The sequence below is a fragment of the Orcinus orca genome, chromosome 14 (genome assembly GCF_937001465.1).
Source record: "Orcinus orca chromosome 14, mOrcOrc1.1, whole genome shotgun sequence".
NCBI classification, from domain to species: Eukaryota; Metazoa; Chordata; class Mammalia; order Artiodactyla; family Delphinidae; genus Orcinus; species Orcinus orca.
In genome coordinates, this window is record NC_064572.1 from 26,581,496 (window position 1) to 26,595,227 (window position 13,732).

Genomic DNA, 13,732 nt, shown 5'->3' on the forward strand with positions numbered 1-13,732 from the left:
CTTGAGAAACTCAGAGTCTAGTAAGGAAGCAGACATATAAGCAAATCATTTCAATACAGTGTGATAAAGAGAAATATAGAAGCAAGACTGGTTCTGCATGGGGAGTCAGGACATACTGTACTAGTTTTCTAAACACTGGGAGTCATCCTTGACTCTTCTCTTTCTCTTACATTTCATTTCTAATTCATTAGCAAATCCTGTTGGCTCTACTTTCAAATGTAGCCAAGACCTGACCTCTTGTCCCCGCCTCCACTGCCATCACTCTGGTCCAAGCCACCATCCTCTCTTGGCTGGATTATTATACTAGCTTCTCAACTGATCTCCCTGCCTTTGCCTCAGTCTGTGTTCTACACAGCAGTCAGAGTGATCTTTTTAAAAATAAGTCACATAGGGAATTCTCTGGCAGTCCAGTGGTTAGGACTCTACTTTCACTGCAGGGGGTGCGGGTTCAATCCCTAGTCGGGGAACTAAGATCCCACAAGCTGATCCCACAAGCCTCACAGCCCAAAAAAGAAAAAAAAAAGTCACATAATGTCACTCCTCTGCTCAAAGTTACTTCCATTTTGACTTTTAATTTCTCTTAGAATTAAATTGAAAATTCTTACCGTGGCTACTAGGTCTGACATGCTCTGCCTGCCCTCTGCCCCTCTCTTCCTTCTCTGACCTCAGTTTTTTAATATTTATTTATTTATTTATTTTTGGCTGTGTCAGGTCTTAGTTGAGGCATGCGGGATCTTTCATTGCAGCACACGGGCTCTTCATTGCAGTGCTGAGGCTTCTCTCTAGTTGTGGGACATGGGCTCAGTAGTTGTGGCACTCAGGCTCTCTAGTTGTGGTGCACGGGCTCAGTGGTTGTGGCACGTGGGCTTAGTTGCCCCACAGCATGTGGGATCTTAGTTCCCCAACCAGGGATCTAACCCACGTGCCCTGCATTGGAAGGCAGATTCTTAACCACTGGACCACCAGGAAAGTCCCCTCCTATTTCTCCTATTTTTCCCATCTCCCTTGCTACAGCCATAGTAGGTTCCCTGATGTTCCTTGAGTACACCAGACACACTCCAGCCCCAGGACTTGGCACTTGCTGACCTTTCTACCGAGAAGGCTTTCACCCCAAGCACTCACATGACTTACTTCCTCCAGATGTCAGGTCAGATGTTGTCTTGTCGATGGAGTTTTCTCTGACCATGCTACATAAAATAACTGCCCACTCCATCAGCCCCATTCCTTTATCTCCGTTGCCCTGCTTTACTTTTCTTCATAGTACCCCCTGACATTATATATAGTTATTTGTTTATGATCTATCTCCTCCATGAGAATACAAACCCCATGAAGGCAGAGACTTTGTTTTGTTTCTGCTGCATCCCTTGTACTAGAGCAGTGTCGTAGGTGCTCAAAAAGTATTTGTTCAATGAATGAATGAGTGAATGCTTCCAATTTGGATGTGAATATAAAGATATTCATATAATGCTATTCCCTGAGCTCTAAGCACCAAAGAAATGACACATGCCCTTAAAACATTTTGTGAATTAGGCACGTTTTAATAGTATAACTGGGAAAAATAATTAAAATTATCCTGATGGTGCTTAAAAATACCTCACGGGAAGTAGTCAATATCCTCTGGTACAGAAGACGTTAGGGCAAATGTACAGTCAATACTGATGGTACCACCATACCAATTGTGAAACTACTGAAATACTTCTGTACCTCAGTTGGTACAGAGCTGCTATTCCTGAGCTTTAATCCCCCAAACACCACCACTTCAAGTGTTCCTCCAGCAGCCAGAGGTACTGCCAACCATGGCAGGGCACCTCCAGGACCCTGTCCAAAGCTGGGCAGCACAGGTACGTAATAGGTCATTGAATATTTAATATCACTGCTGGAGGTAGTAGCAATTAATAGATTAAAGGGAAGACCCTAAAGATGGGGTTATTAAAAGCTAAGGAAGGGGCTTCCCTGATGGCGCAGTGGTTGACAGTCCACCTGCCGATTCAGGGGTCGCGGGTTCATGCCCCGGTCCGGGAAGATCCCACATGCCGCGGAGCGTCTGGGCCTGTGAGCCATGGCCACTGAGCCTGCGCGTCCGGAGCCTGTGCTCCGCAACGGGAGAGGCCACAGCAGTGAGAGGCCTGCGTACCGCAAAAAAAAAAAAAAAAAAAGCTGAGGAAAACAAACACATAAAAAACATCTTGCAATAGCTGCTAGCTCCAGTGAGTAAAATCCTTCCTGTTGCTGACGACAGTGTAAATGTCCCGATGTATAAATGACGTGTCACTTTTTCCAACGGGATAAAAAGCTCATTAAATTATCACCATGGATGCACATGCCAGTTACTACTAGAGCAGAGGCTGTAAAGGTTTACATTTTTATCTATGATTTACCTTCTGTTTGCACATTATTGTTGGCCTCATTTTCCAGAGTTTCCGGAATGAAAAAATTATTCTAATATCAATCCCTCAACAGCAGTTGATAAGCAGAAAGCAAAAGAGACCTTACCTTTCCTGTTAGGTGGCCTTTTCCTTGTTCCATATCCTTCACCACATTTAATAAAAGTGAGTTTGGATTTATATTTGTCCTTTAATATATCCACTAATCAAATGAATCATACAAGATAAACATATACCAGTTCTGGGAAGAGAGATCTCATTTTATAAGCTTATACAAGCAAATGATGATGGAACCTTTAAGAGACATTCTGATTTAACTCCTAGGTCTACTTTGAAAATACGAGGTTCTTTTAATTCATATTTCATAGTATAATTTGTATTATTATTATTATAGCCACAATTTAAATGTAGACCACTTACAATTACTTGAGAAATAATAATAATAATATGATATCAGGACATGCTTTGAAAACAATCTGGAGGAAAATACACCAACTGTTAATAGTGGTTCTCTAGCAAAAAGAGATAAGAGCAGACTTTCACTTTCAACATTATTTAACACTGTATGTTATTTTTATTCCAAGGGGGAAAAAGCAATAAAGAGATTTTAAAGTACGAAAACATTGAAACATCGAAATATTTCAGTGAGTAAGAGACAAAGAGTTCCCCTTCTTCAAATATTCAAATGTCTTTGAAGCCTGCAAATCAATAACAAAAATACCATTTCACGGGTCCTTAATTTAGTTTGAAATCCCTTTCTTCAGGCTCAAAGAGAAGTTAATAAAGCATTGGCCTGAAACCATTACTGTTATGTGCACATAGGACTGGCATGAGTACCAGCCAGAGGCTTTTGATCTCAGTGACACAATTTCTATAGCACAACCAGTCCTGCCTACATCACCCACAACTGCAGAGCAAAGATCTCTAAAAGCCTTAGATTTAGATTTTTTTTTAATGAGAGTGAGAACGATCTAATGTTTACTTACAAAGAGAAAACTATCCCATTTTGTTAAATTTTTATCTTGGAATGCTGCATAAAAACAAGGAAAGAAAGTCCACTGACTCATAATTGCCAACATTCATTGAGTTCTTCCTACATGCAAGATACATCATTTAATCCTCACAGCAAACACATGAAGTAATAATATGCTATTAGTCTACCCATTCTACCTAGAAGTATGTTGAGGCTCAAAGAGGTTGCCCAAAATCAACTAGCTCATAAGTGGGAGCTAGGAGCAATCCAGACAGACAAACCTGTGTTCATATCTACTACTCCGTCATGCTACCAAATCAGTCATTTCAGTGGCAGCGGTTGAGACTACATTTAGCAAACCAAAAAAGTGTATATACAAGTTTAATTTCTTCTACCTGCAGTTGTTCTAAAGGCTTAGCCTTTCACCTTAATGAAATATGTTTCAAAATCTGTCCAATATATTCTGGATTTCAGTCAAGCTAAAATCAGCATCAGGGTGAATTTTTGTTTCACATTTTAAAATATTTTTATCAGTAAACTTAACCCTTCTCCAAGTGTGTAAAGAACCACTTAAACGTTCAGAAAGCCATATTAATCCAAATTAAGGAAATGGATGCTTAAACAGATTTCAAAGCAATTTCTACCCAAAGGTTGAATCATCTATCTACTGCAAGCCTTACAAGGGAAGATATTGATGTCTGTGTACCTTTTCATTTTAAACAATATTTACACAGTCCAGTGTTTCTCTGAACAAGAAGCCTTGTGGTAGCCCGTACATGAAAACTCCCAACACTATGGCAACTAGAATGGCAATGATTGCACAATGATTCATCATGCACCCTGAATAGAAATTGTTTGCTGGGGACAGAAAAACAACTCAAAGCCATGCTTTACTGGAGAGGAACCCAGTTAAAGAATAATCTGTGGTGGTGGGTTTTTTAAGTGTTTATCAAATTTTTATACTTTTATGCTAGGACATCTATCTTAATATTAACTCTAGTTTAGAGAGGTAATTCATATGTCTCCTACAGAAATGTTCACAAGTTCATTCTTTCACTCATTCAAGAAATTATGTGCACAAAGCAGCTGTCCTCCACTGCAGGTGCTGTGCTAGGTGCAAGGCATACCACTTTGAAGGAGATAAGCAGGAAGCCAGGCTCACTGAGCTTCCAGTACGACTAATAAGCAAATTGTCAACAAGAGGACAATATGATACACAGTTGGCCACCTGACGTATACGCAGGGTGCTCTGGGTAGCTGGGGCACACATAAATCCCAGAGGAAGTGATGGCTAGGCTGAGACCTGAATCAGGAGCATGACCCAACCAATCAAAAGCAGGGCAGGGAGGTGGGCAGGCCTCGGGGATGTTCCAGGCAGAGAAAGCAATAGACATAAAGGTCTAAAGAGTGGAGAGCAGGGCACATCAAGGAACCAAGGTAGTTGTGAGTGGCTGAAACATGGGGTTGTAAGCATGGTGGTGGAGAGAAAATGAGGATAGAGATAAGTGGGGGGAGCACAACATGAAGGAGCTTGTACCTAAAGGCCCAGCAATGGCAAAGAATGAGCTATCGCTACACGTACAATACGGGCAAATATCACAGACGTAAGGTAAAGCGAAAGAAGCTACATGCAAAAGAATACATACTGTATGATTCCATTTACATGAAATTCAAAACTAGGCAAAACTAATCAATGATGATAAGATCCGAAAATGGGAGAGGGTGCTGACATTGAACAGGATATGAAAAGGGACTTTCCCTGGGGTGGTGGAAATGTTCTACATCTTCATCTGGGCAGTGGTTAAACTGGTTATATGTGGACAAAAATTTATCAGGTTTACACTTATGATTTGTTCACATTGCCTTAATGAAAAAGGGGAGGGACTTCCCTGGTGGCCCAGTGATTAGGATTCCATGCTTCCACTGCAGGGGGCCTGGCTTCAATCCCTGGTCAGGGAACTAAGATCCTGAAAGCCATGTGTCGTGGCCAAGAAAAAGGAGGAGGGTCAAATGAGCAGAAATAATGGTTAAGTATCTAACAAAAGATGACTTCATACATTGGAAAATGACTTGTTTATACAAATCAAAGGGATCAGTGATTTCTATAGAAAATTAATTAAGAGATTTACGATAAGGTAAAAAATTTTTTTATTGAAGAGGGGTTGGGTCTTACCATTTGTGAAATATGGAGTTATAGACAGGTCTTAATCATAATATTTTCCTTATAGAAAAATCACATGTATACACATACTATACACATACCTATAGTATACACATATAGTAAACACAGTCATCAAATTTAAGATAGTATTACCTACCCTGAGGGTAAAATCAGGGTAGGAAAACACAAGAGATTTCAACTGCACTGGTAAAGTTTTAAGCTGTGTGATACACACACGGGCATTTGTTATAGTATTCTTTGTACTGTTTTATACATGTTAAATCTTTCATTTCTTTCCATAACTAGAAAGAAAGACCACTATTTGCAGTGTGAAGCAATTAGAGTCCTGTAAGGATTCAGGCATGAAATGATAGTGGCTTACCTACCGCAGTGGCTCTGAGGATGGAGGGAAGAGGACCTACAGGAGAGAGATGCGGAAGGCAAATCACCAGCATTTGGTAGTCAATCAGATGTAGATGTGAGGCAGAGGAAGGAGACAGGTTTTTGCCTGACCAACTGAATGAATGGTGGTGCCATTTATTGAGATGGGGAAACATAGAAAAATGAGCATGATTTTAAGAGGTGAGAGGAGGATGAATAACAAGTCCAGTTTTTCACAGAGTGACTTTGAATTGTCTCCAAAAGGAGATTTCCAAGAAGCAGGTGAAGCTACAGTCTGAAACTGAGGAATGAGAACTGAGTTAAGGATAGATTGGAGAGCCATCAACAAATAGCTGATGATTGAAACCACAGACTTGGACAAAACTCCAGAGAAAAAATGGGGAGTAAACCCAGAAGAGAGTTTAGAAGGGAACCTTAGGACAGAAGGGAAGGAAGTCACAAAGGAGACAGAAAGAGCAGCCCAAGAAGTAGGAGGAAAAGCATAAGGGCGTACGTATCCTGATAGCTAAGAAAAAGGAGTGTCAGGAAGGTGAGCATGGGGCTTCCCTAGTGGCTCAGTGGTTGGGAGTCCGCCTGCCGATGCAGGGGACACGGGGTCGTGCCCTGGTCCGGGAAGATCCCACATGCCGTGGAGCGGCTGGGCCTGTGAGCCATGGCCGCTGAGCCTGCGCGTCCGGAGCCTGTGCTCCGCAACGGGAGAGGCCACAACAGTGAGAGGCCTGCGTACCGCAAAAAAAAAAAAAAAAAAAAAGAAGGTGATCATGGTCAATAGTGCCAAATTCTGATGCAAGCTCAGGGAAGGTAGGGACTACAATGTGGGCCATTGAATTTGGCAGCCAGGAAGTCCTTAGTGACTATTACAAGAACTGTTTCCTAGAAAGGTGAGGAGGAAGACTGGGATAAATTGAAAAGGGCAAAAGGGAAGTAGAGATACCAACTGTGGACTTCTTTTTCAGGAAGTTTGGCTCTAAAGGGAAGGCAAGAGATAGGGAAGGAGCAGGAGGGCAACAGGTTAAGGAAGGATTATTGGTTTGCTTGTATTTTTTCAAGCTGAGATCCACAAAAGCATTTATGCATAAATTTATGATCATGAAATGTAAAATATAAAGAAAAAACAAATGTGCGAATATATTATTATATAATATATATGGACCTATTCAGGTCTTCAAAATGAAGAAAACACAGCAAGGTTCTCATCAAGACAGCCACCTGGTTACAAACATATTTAAGTCATGTTAACATTTGAGAACTGGTGAAATAAAGCATAAACTGGACAGATTTGAAACCATGAAGCAGAACATTATAGCAGAAAGATAAATGAATATCAAATGACTACTGTTAGAAAGATAGACCTTACCCAATTCCCTCCTCACCTTCCATCTGATAGTGCAAAAATATTCTTTGGCATTGAATGAAAGAATAATTTTGAGTGTAAATAGATAAAAGAAAATGAAGTTACTATTAAAGCCATTGTAGATCTCTATGCTCTACATTTTCATGAGAAACAGCCATTATTAAATACTTACCAGCTTTGGAGTTTTCAGGATGCTTGTCAGGGTGACATTCCAGGGCCCTGACCTTAAATTCTGCCAGGATTTGTTCAGCCTAAAAGAAAAATCAATGTTTAAAATAAGGAATCTAGGGCTCCCCTGGTGGCGCAGTGGTTGAGAGTCCACCTGCCGATGCAGGGGACACGGGTTCGTGCCCTGGTCCGGGAAGATCCCACATGCCGCGGAGCGGCTGGGCCCGTGAGCCATGGCCGCTGAGCCTGCGCTTCCGAAGCCTGTGCTCCGCAACGGGAGAAGCCACAACAGTGAGAGGCCCGCGTCCCGCTAAATAAATAAATAAATAAATAAAATAAAATAAGGAATCCAATTTGAATGGAATGAAGGAAGAAGTTGGGTGTCAGTTTTTCCCAAAAAAGCCATGATCACCCAACTTTTTATTTTGATCCCTATATTTGTATTTTGACTTTTTACTCTTAAGAAATTATTTTCTCAATAACAAAATTCAGAAAGTATCCAGTAAAAGTTCCTATTCAAATAGTAGTCTGTGATGACAATTTAACTTGCTACTGTATTTAGATGATGGCCCAAGACATCTATGAGTTCAAATGTCAAAAATGGTCAGATAGGTTTATCCTAAGAATATATGAAAGGTGAGTTTACACATCCGAGTTCTTCTAAGGATGCTTAGCCACCAACCATTATTCAAGATGACTATCCAGGGACTTCCTTGGCATTCCAGTGATTAAGACTCTGAATTTCCTTTGCAGGGGGCATGGGTTCAATCCCTGGTCGGGGAACTAAGATCCTGCATGCCATGTGGTGTGGCCAAAAAAATTAAATTTAATTAAATTTTTAAAAATCAATTAAAAAAAAGACTATCCAGTTTATAAATTACCCATTATAAAGTTCTTTCTGTCTGCCTTTTGGCCCTTTTCTTTTTTATTAAGAATTTCACAGTTGGGAATTAGGAGGTTAGATAAATGTAGTCAAAAGGTACAAACTTCCAGTTATAAAATAAGTACTAGAGATGCAATGTAGAACATGATAAATATAATTAACACTACTGTATGTTATATATGAAGGGTGTTAAGAAAGTAAATCCTAAGAGTTCTCATCAGAAGGAAAAAAATTTCTGTTTCTTTAATTTCATATTTATGTAGATGATGGATGTTCAATAAACTTACTGTGGTAATCATTTCATGATGTATGTAAGTCAAATACTATGCTGTACACTTCAAACTTATACAGTGCTATATGTCAATTATATCTCAATAAAATTGGAAGGAAAAATTTTTCACAATTTTTAAAAAAAGGATAAACCTGATAATTTTGTTACCAATAAACAGTTTGGTTAGAGATTTTGATTGGGAAAACAGAAACTTCAACCCAAACTAAAATGAGATTTGAGGGCCATTTATGATTTTATTTGATTTCACTCACCCATCTAATCCTTATTATCATGAATTATCAAGACTTGGCTTCATTAATTATAATTGCAATGTCAACAGCAGGATACAACAGTGGTTATGTGGCTCTTGGATTCTGATTACTTTGTTTTAAATCCCAGTTCTGCCCTGAGATTTTAGGCAAGTTGTGTAATTTCTATGTGCCTAGGTTCCCTCATCTTTACGTTTCATGAATAAGTTGAGCACTTAACACAAAGCCCAATCACAGTAAGAACTCAATAATAGTAGCTATTATTAAATGTCAGTGGTTAAGTAACTTGAACTCATTTAGCTTATTACTATAGAAGCTGAGTTTTTCGTTAACTAAGCAGATGGAATTTAAATCTAATAATCGTAACCACTGTTTTATGTGGCCGAATTCTTCAGACTTAGGGACCTATTATCAAGTACTATATTTACTATACATGAATTAATGAAAGCAAATTGCCTCTTGTTTGAGAAATGAATTATCAAGCAGTTCAGCTCAGTATTGTCAGAAGATTCATGGGAAAAACATTTTTATCAGCTCCATGTCATCCTTAATCAATTCTCATAAAAAAATCTTCACTTTTACAATCAAAGACAGGCTGTATTAGATATGCATATGTTTAAAGCCCAGACTGATATCTCTACTCTTTTCCATGTTAAGCATGTACTGGGAAACACTTGGAATAACAGGAAGAGATATATTTCCTAGTAAGAACTGTAATTAATTATGTTCCCTCTTCCTGGGTGCTCCCTTTACCCCTTAGTCACCATAACCTGCTAATAGAATGAAGAAAATTGAGATTGGGGCTTGTTTTTAAATTTTAAAAATTTTAAAGAATCTAGTAGTAAGCTTTTTTTTTTTTTTTTTTTTTGCGGTACGCGGACCTCTCACTGTCGTGGCCTCTCCTGTTGCGGAGCACAGGCTCCGGACGCGCAGGCCCAGCGGCCATGGCTCACGGGCCCAGCTGCTCCGCGGCATGTGGGATCTTCCCGGACCGGGGCACGACCCCGTGTCCCTGCATCGGCAGGCGGACTGTCAACCACTGTGCCACCAGGGAAGCCCTAGTAGTAAGCATTTTTAATTAACAAGTAATTTATGAATACTCACGAACTCTGTTTGAAAAAATTTCTATCAATACAGAATTTTTTTAAAAAAACCTTTACTCCTTTTCCCCTAAGATAACAGAATCCTTCAAGACACATTTTTACACACTTATATACATATTTATGTATATATTTTGGGGGGATTTAATAATACAAATGGATAAAATTATACCTATCTATCAAAGGTAGAAAGTTTGGGGGTTTTGTTTTATTTTTTAATTCCTATCCCATCTTTAAAAATTAAGAATAATCCATATCTGTCTTTCATTACTTTTCATAGTTTTATTGTCACAAAGTTTATTACAAATCTCCTATGTACGGCTGGTTCTGGGTAAACTAACCAGTAAAGAGGCTTAGTTTGTCTTGGGCATGTTCTATTTATCTTCTGGCATCACCACCCCAAGTGTGGCCCATGGACAAGTGAGGCTCTCCATGTCAAGGTCCACTGAATCTTGCCTTCCAGACCCAATGTCCAATGGTCTGGAAAGCTGCCTACCCTATTGGCCAATAAACATACAAAAAAGGTTCAACTTTACACATAATTAAATAAAACATCCACGGGATGATCATGACCAGTGTCACTGAGGGTGCAAAGAAATGAACTCTCTCATGCTTTCCTGGTGAGGACGTAAATGGTTCACATTTTCTGGAAATCAATTGGGATATACACATATATAAAAATCCTTGGGAATTCCCTGGCGGTCCAGTGGTTAGGACTCCACGCTTTCACTGCCAAGGGCCCAGGTTCGATGCCTGGTCGGGGAACTAAGATCCCACAAGACAGGTAGCACGGCCAAGAAAATAAATTAAAAAAAATTTTTTTAATCCTGTAATTTTTTTCATACTCTTTAGTTCAATTTCAATTCTAGGAATTTGGCTAAGAGGATAATCAGAGGTAGGAAATGGATTTAGTTATAAGAAAGTTCAATGAATTAAAAGTTATACACTTTAGGGCTTCCCTGGTGATGCAGTGGTTAAGAATCCACCTGACAGGGCTTCCCTGGTGGCGCATTGGTTGCGAGTCCGCCTGCCGATGCAGGGGACACGGGTTCATGCCCCAGTCCGGGAAGATCCCACATGCCGCGGAGCGGCTGGGCCCGTGAGCCACAACTACTGAGCCTGCACTCTAAAGCCGGCGAGCCACAACTACTGAGCCCACGTGCCACAAATACGGAAACCTGTGCACCTAGAACCCATGCTCTGCAACAAGAGAAGCCACCGCAATGAGAATCCTGCACACCGCAACAAAGAGTAGCCCCCGCTTGCCGCAACTAAAGAAAACCCACACGCAGCAACAAAGACCCAATGCAGCCAAAAATAAATTCATTAAGTAATTAAATTGAAAAGTTATACATTTTAAACAAAAACCTATGTGCCTAGTAATAGGATATTTGTTAACGTTAATTGTAATATAGCTTTAAGATGGGATATTTTGCAGTCATTAAAAAAATCATCTTTTAGTAGAAGACAATAATCTGAGAAATTTATATAATGCATTCTATGAGAAAAGGTAAGCTACAAAGTATTATGTACGGTATAAAACCTTAATGTTTTCTCAAAAGGAATTACATAACATGTGAATATGTAAAATAAAGATAATGATAATAATAGCTAAGATTTATTGAGACCTACTCTGTGCCAGGCACTGTTCTAAGTACTTTATATATAGCATCTCATTTAATTCCCACAGCAATTCTATGAGGTGGGTACTATTATTATTCCCATTTTGCAGATTAGGAAACCAAGACATAGGAAAGTTAAGTAATTTTTCCAAAGTCACAGAGCTACTAAGTGGCAAAGCCAGGATTTCAACTCAGACAGTCTGACTCCAAACACATACAAAAATATATATATAGGGCTTCCCTGGTGGCGCAGTGGTTGAGAGTCCGCCTGCCGATGCGGGGGACACGGGTTCGTGCCCCGGTCCGGGAGGATCCCACATGCCGCAGAGCGGCTATGCCCGTGAGCCATGACCGCTGGGCCTGCGCGTCCAGAGCCTGTTGCTCTGCGGCGGGAGGGGCCGCGGCGGTGGGAGGCCCGCGTACCGGGAAAAAAAAAAAAAAATATATATATATATATATTTATATATATATATTTATACATATACACATGTACTTATTACATAATACATAAATACAGCATATATGTATGCATAATTGGCATGCCTATGTCATACTCCCAAACATTAAGCATTTTTCTCTGTGCTCTCTTCATACTCCTCATTTCTTTATTGAACATATATTAATTTTAGAAATTAAATTTTAAAACTTAAAAACTTATCTTTTCCATATCCTAATAGCATAGTATTTTGCTCTGTGCCAGGAAATACTCATGTGCAATAAGGACTAATTTGATTCCCACTTGAATGGATCTTCTCCAGCTTTTCCCTGGCCACACAAATGCCCTCTGACTCTCCCTCCATGCATTTAAATTTTAACCAAGTAAGATCGTTTCATGCCCCATCTCTTCTCTGAAGTCTTCTCAGATATTCTTTCCTTAATTCCTGTTGCACTTATAAACAGTACCACACAGCACAGTACTTATTTGTCCTGGAATTGTTTCCTGTGTATGAGCTTTGATTCTTCGACTGGATGCCAATTTCCGTATACACTCGCACCATGTCTCACTTTTTTGTTTTGTTCTCCCCCCATCACGTCTAGTACTGGACCAATGCCAAGTGTTGAATGAATACTTGATTATAGACTGACAGATATTCTTCAAATAACATGACTGTAGTGTAATAGGAGCATTCTGAAAATGTGATTTATTCATTAAAAGAATGCATTGATTCATGTGCTGGAAATGTATATGCTACAGAATATGTTGCAGAAAAGACAAGACCCATTTTAATAAGTGGGTTAACATCCATCAGTTTGAAACTGGATTTTTCCCACAAAACGCCCAATATTAGTAATATCCCTGAAATAGATTTCATGAGAGATCATCTTACATCATTCTAATGAAATGATAATTAATTAACATGAGCTATAGAAGTGATTTGAGCCATAAAATATACAATGGTAATACTGGGTTAAAATCCATAAAATACAATAACTATCTATTAATCCACAGTGACAAAAATAGTTGAATAAGTAAGTAAATGTGGGAGAAGGGGTAGCTTTTCTTTACAGAAGAATTCCAAGTAATAAATGTAAACGGATGAGGAAAATAGAAAGTCACCATTAGGCAAACACCATAACAGTAACTCTTATAGGCAAGATTCCCTAAAGGATGCTAAAATCAGTGTGTGAACGTTTGAGGAGAAACACTGTGGTCTCAAAGAACTGTCACCAATATATTTGTTAATTACAAAAGGGAAAATAATAACCCTACACTGCAAAAACCTGGCAGAAGAAAGCTGACAGACACATCTTAACCAAATGATCAAGGTTAATAAGACATATTATATCAGGTACCCCTGAAATGATGCACTGGGAAAGGCACACCATCACTTCTGTGGTGTTCTTTCCAAAAACACATAAACTCACTCTAATCATGGGAAAAGATCAAGCAAACCAAAATTGAGGGACATTCTACAAAACAACTCACCACTACTCTTCAAAGTGTCCAGGTCTTGAAAGACAAGGAAGATATGAAAAATTGTCATTTTGGAGGAAAATAAGGGAACCAGACAACTAAGTACAATAAAGGATCCTGGCTTGGATCTTGGAAGAGAAAAAGGGCATTAGTAGAAAAATTGATGAAATTGGAAGGAGCCCTATACTTTAGGTCAGGGGTTGACTAACTCTGGCCCACAGCCCACGTCT

The 13,732-nt window shown here is 39.5% G+C and overlaps 1 protein-coding gene across 1 annotated transcript in view; it reads right to left on the reverse strand.

The window, feature by feature from the left end:
• Window positions 1-13,732, reverse strand: part of DNAJC12 (DnaJ heat shock protein family (Hsp40) member C12) — a 33,707-nt gene that overhangs the window by 15,435 nt on the left and 4,540 nt on the right. The window contains exon 2 of the mRNA XM_004280827.3: window positions 7,447-7,525. Within this exon, the coding sequence (XP_004280875.1) occupies window positions 7,447-7,525 (79 nt within the window). The remainder of the gene's footprint in view (window positions 1-7,446; window positions 7,526-13,732) is intronic.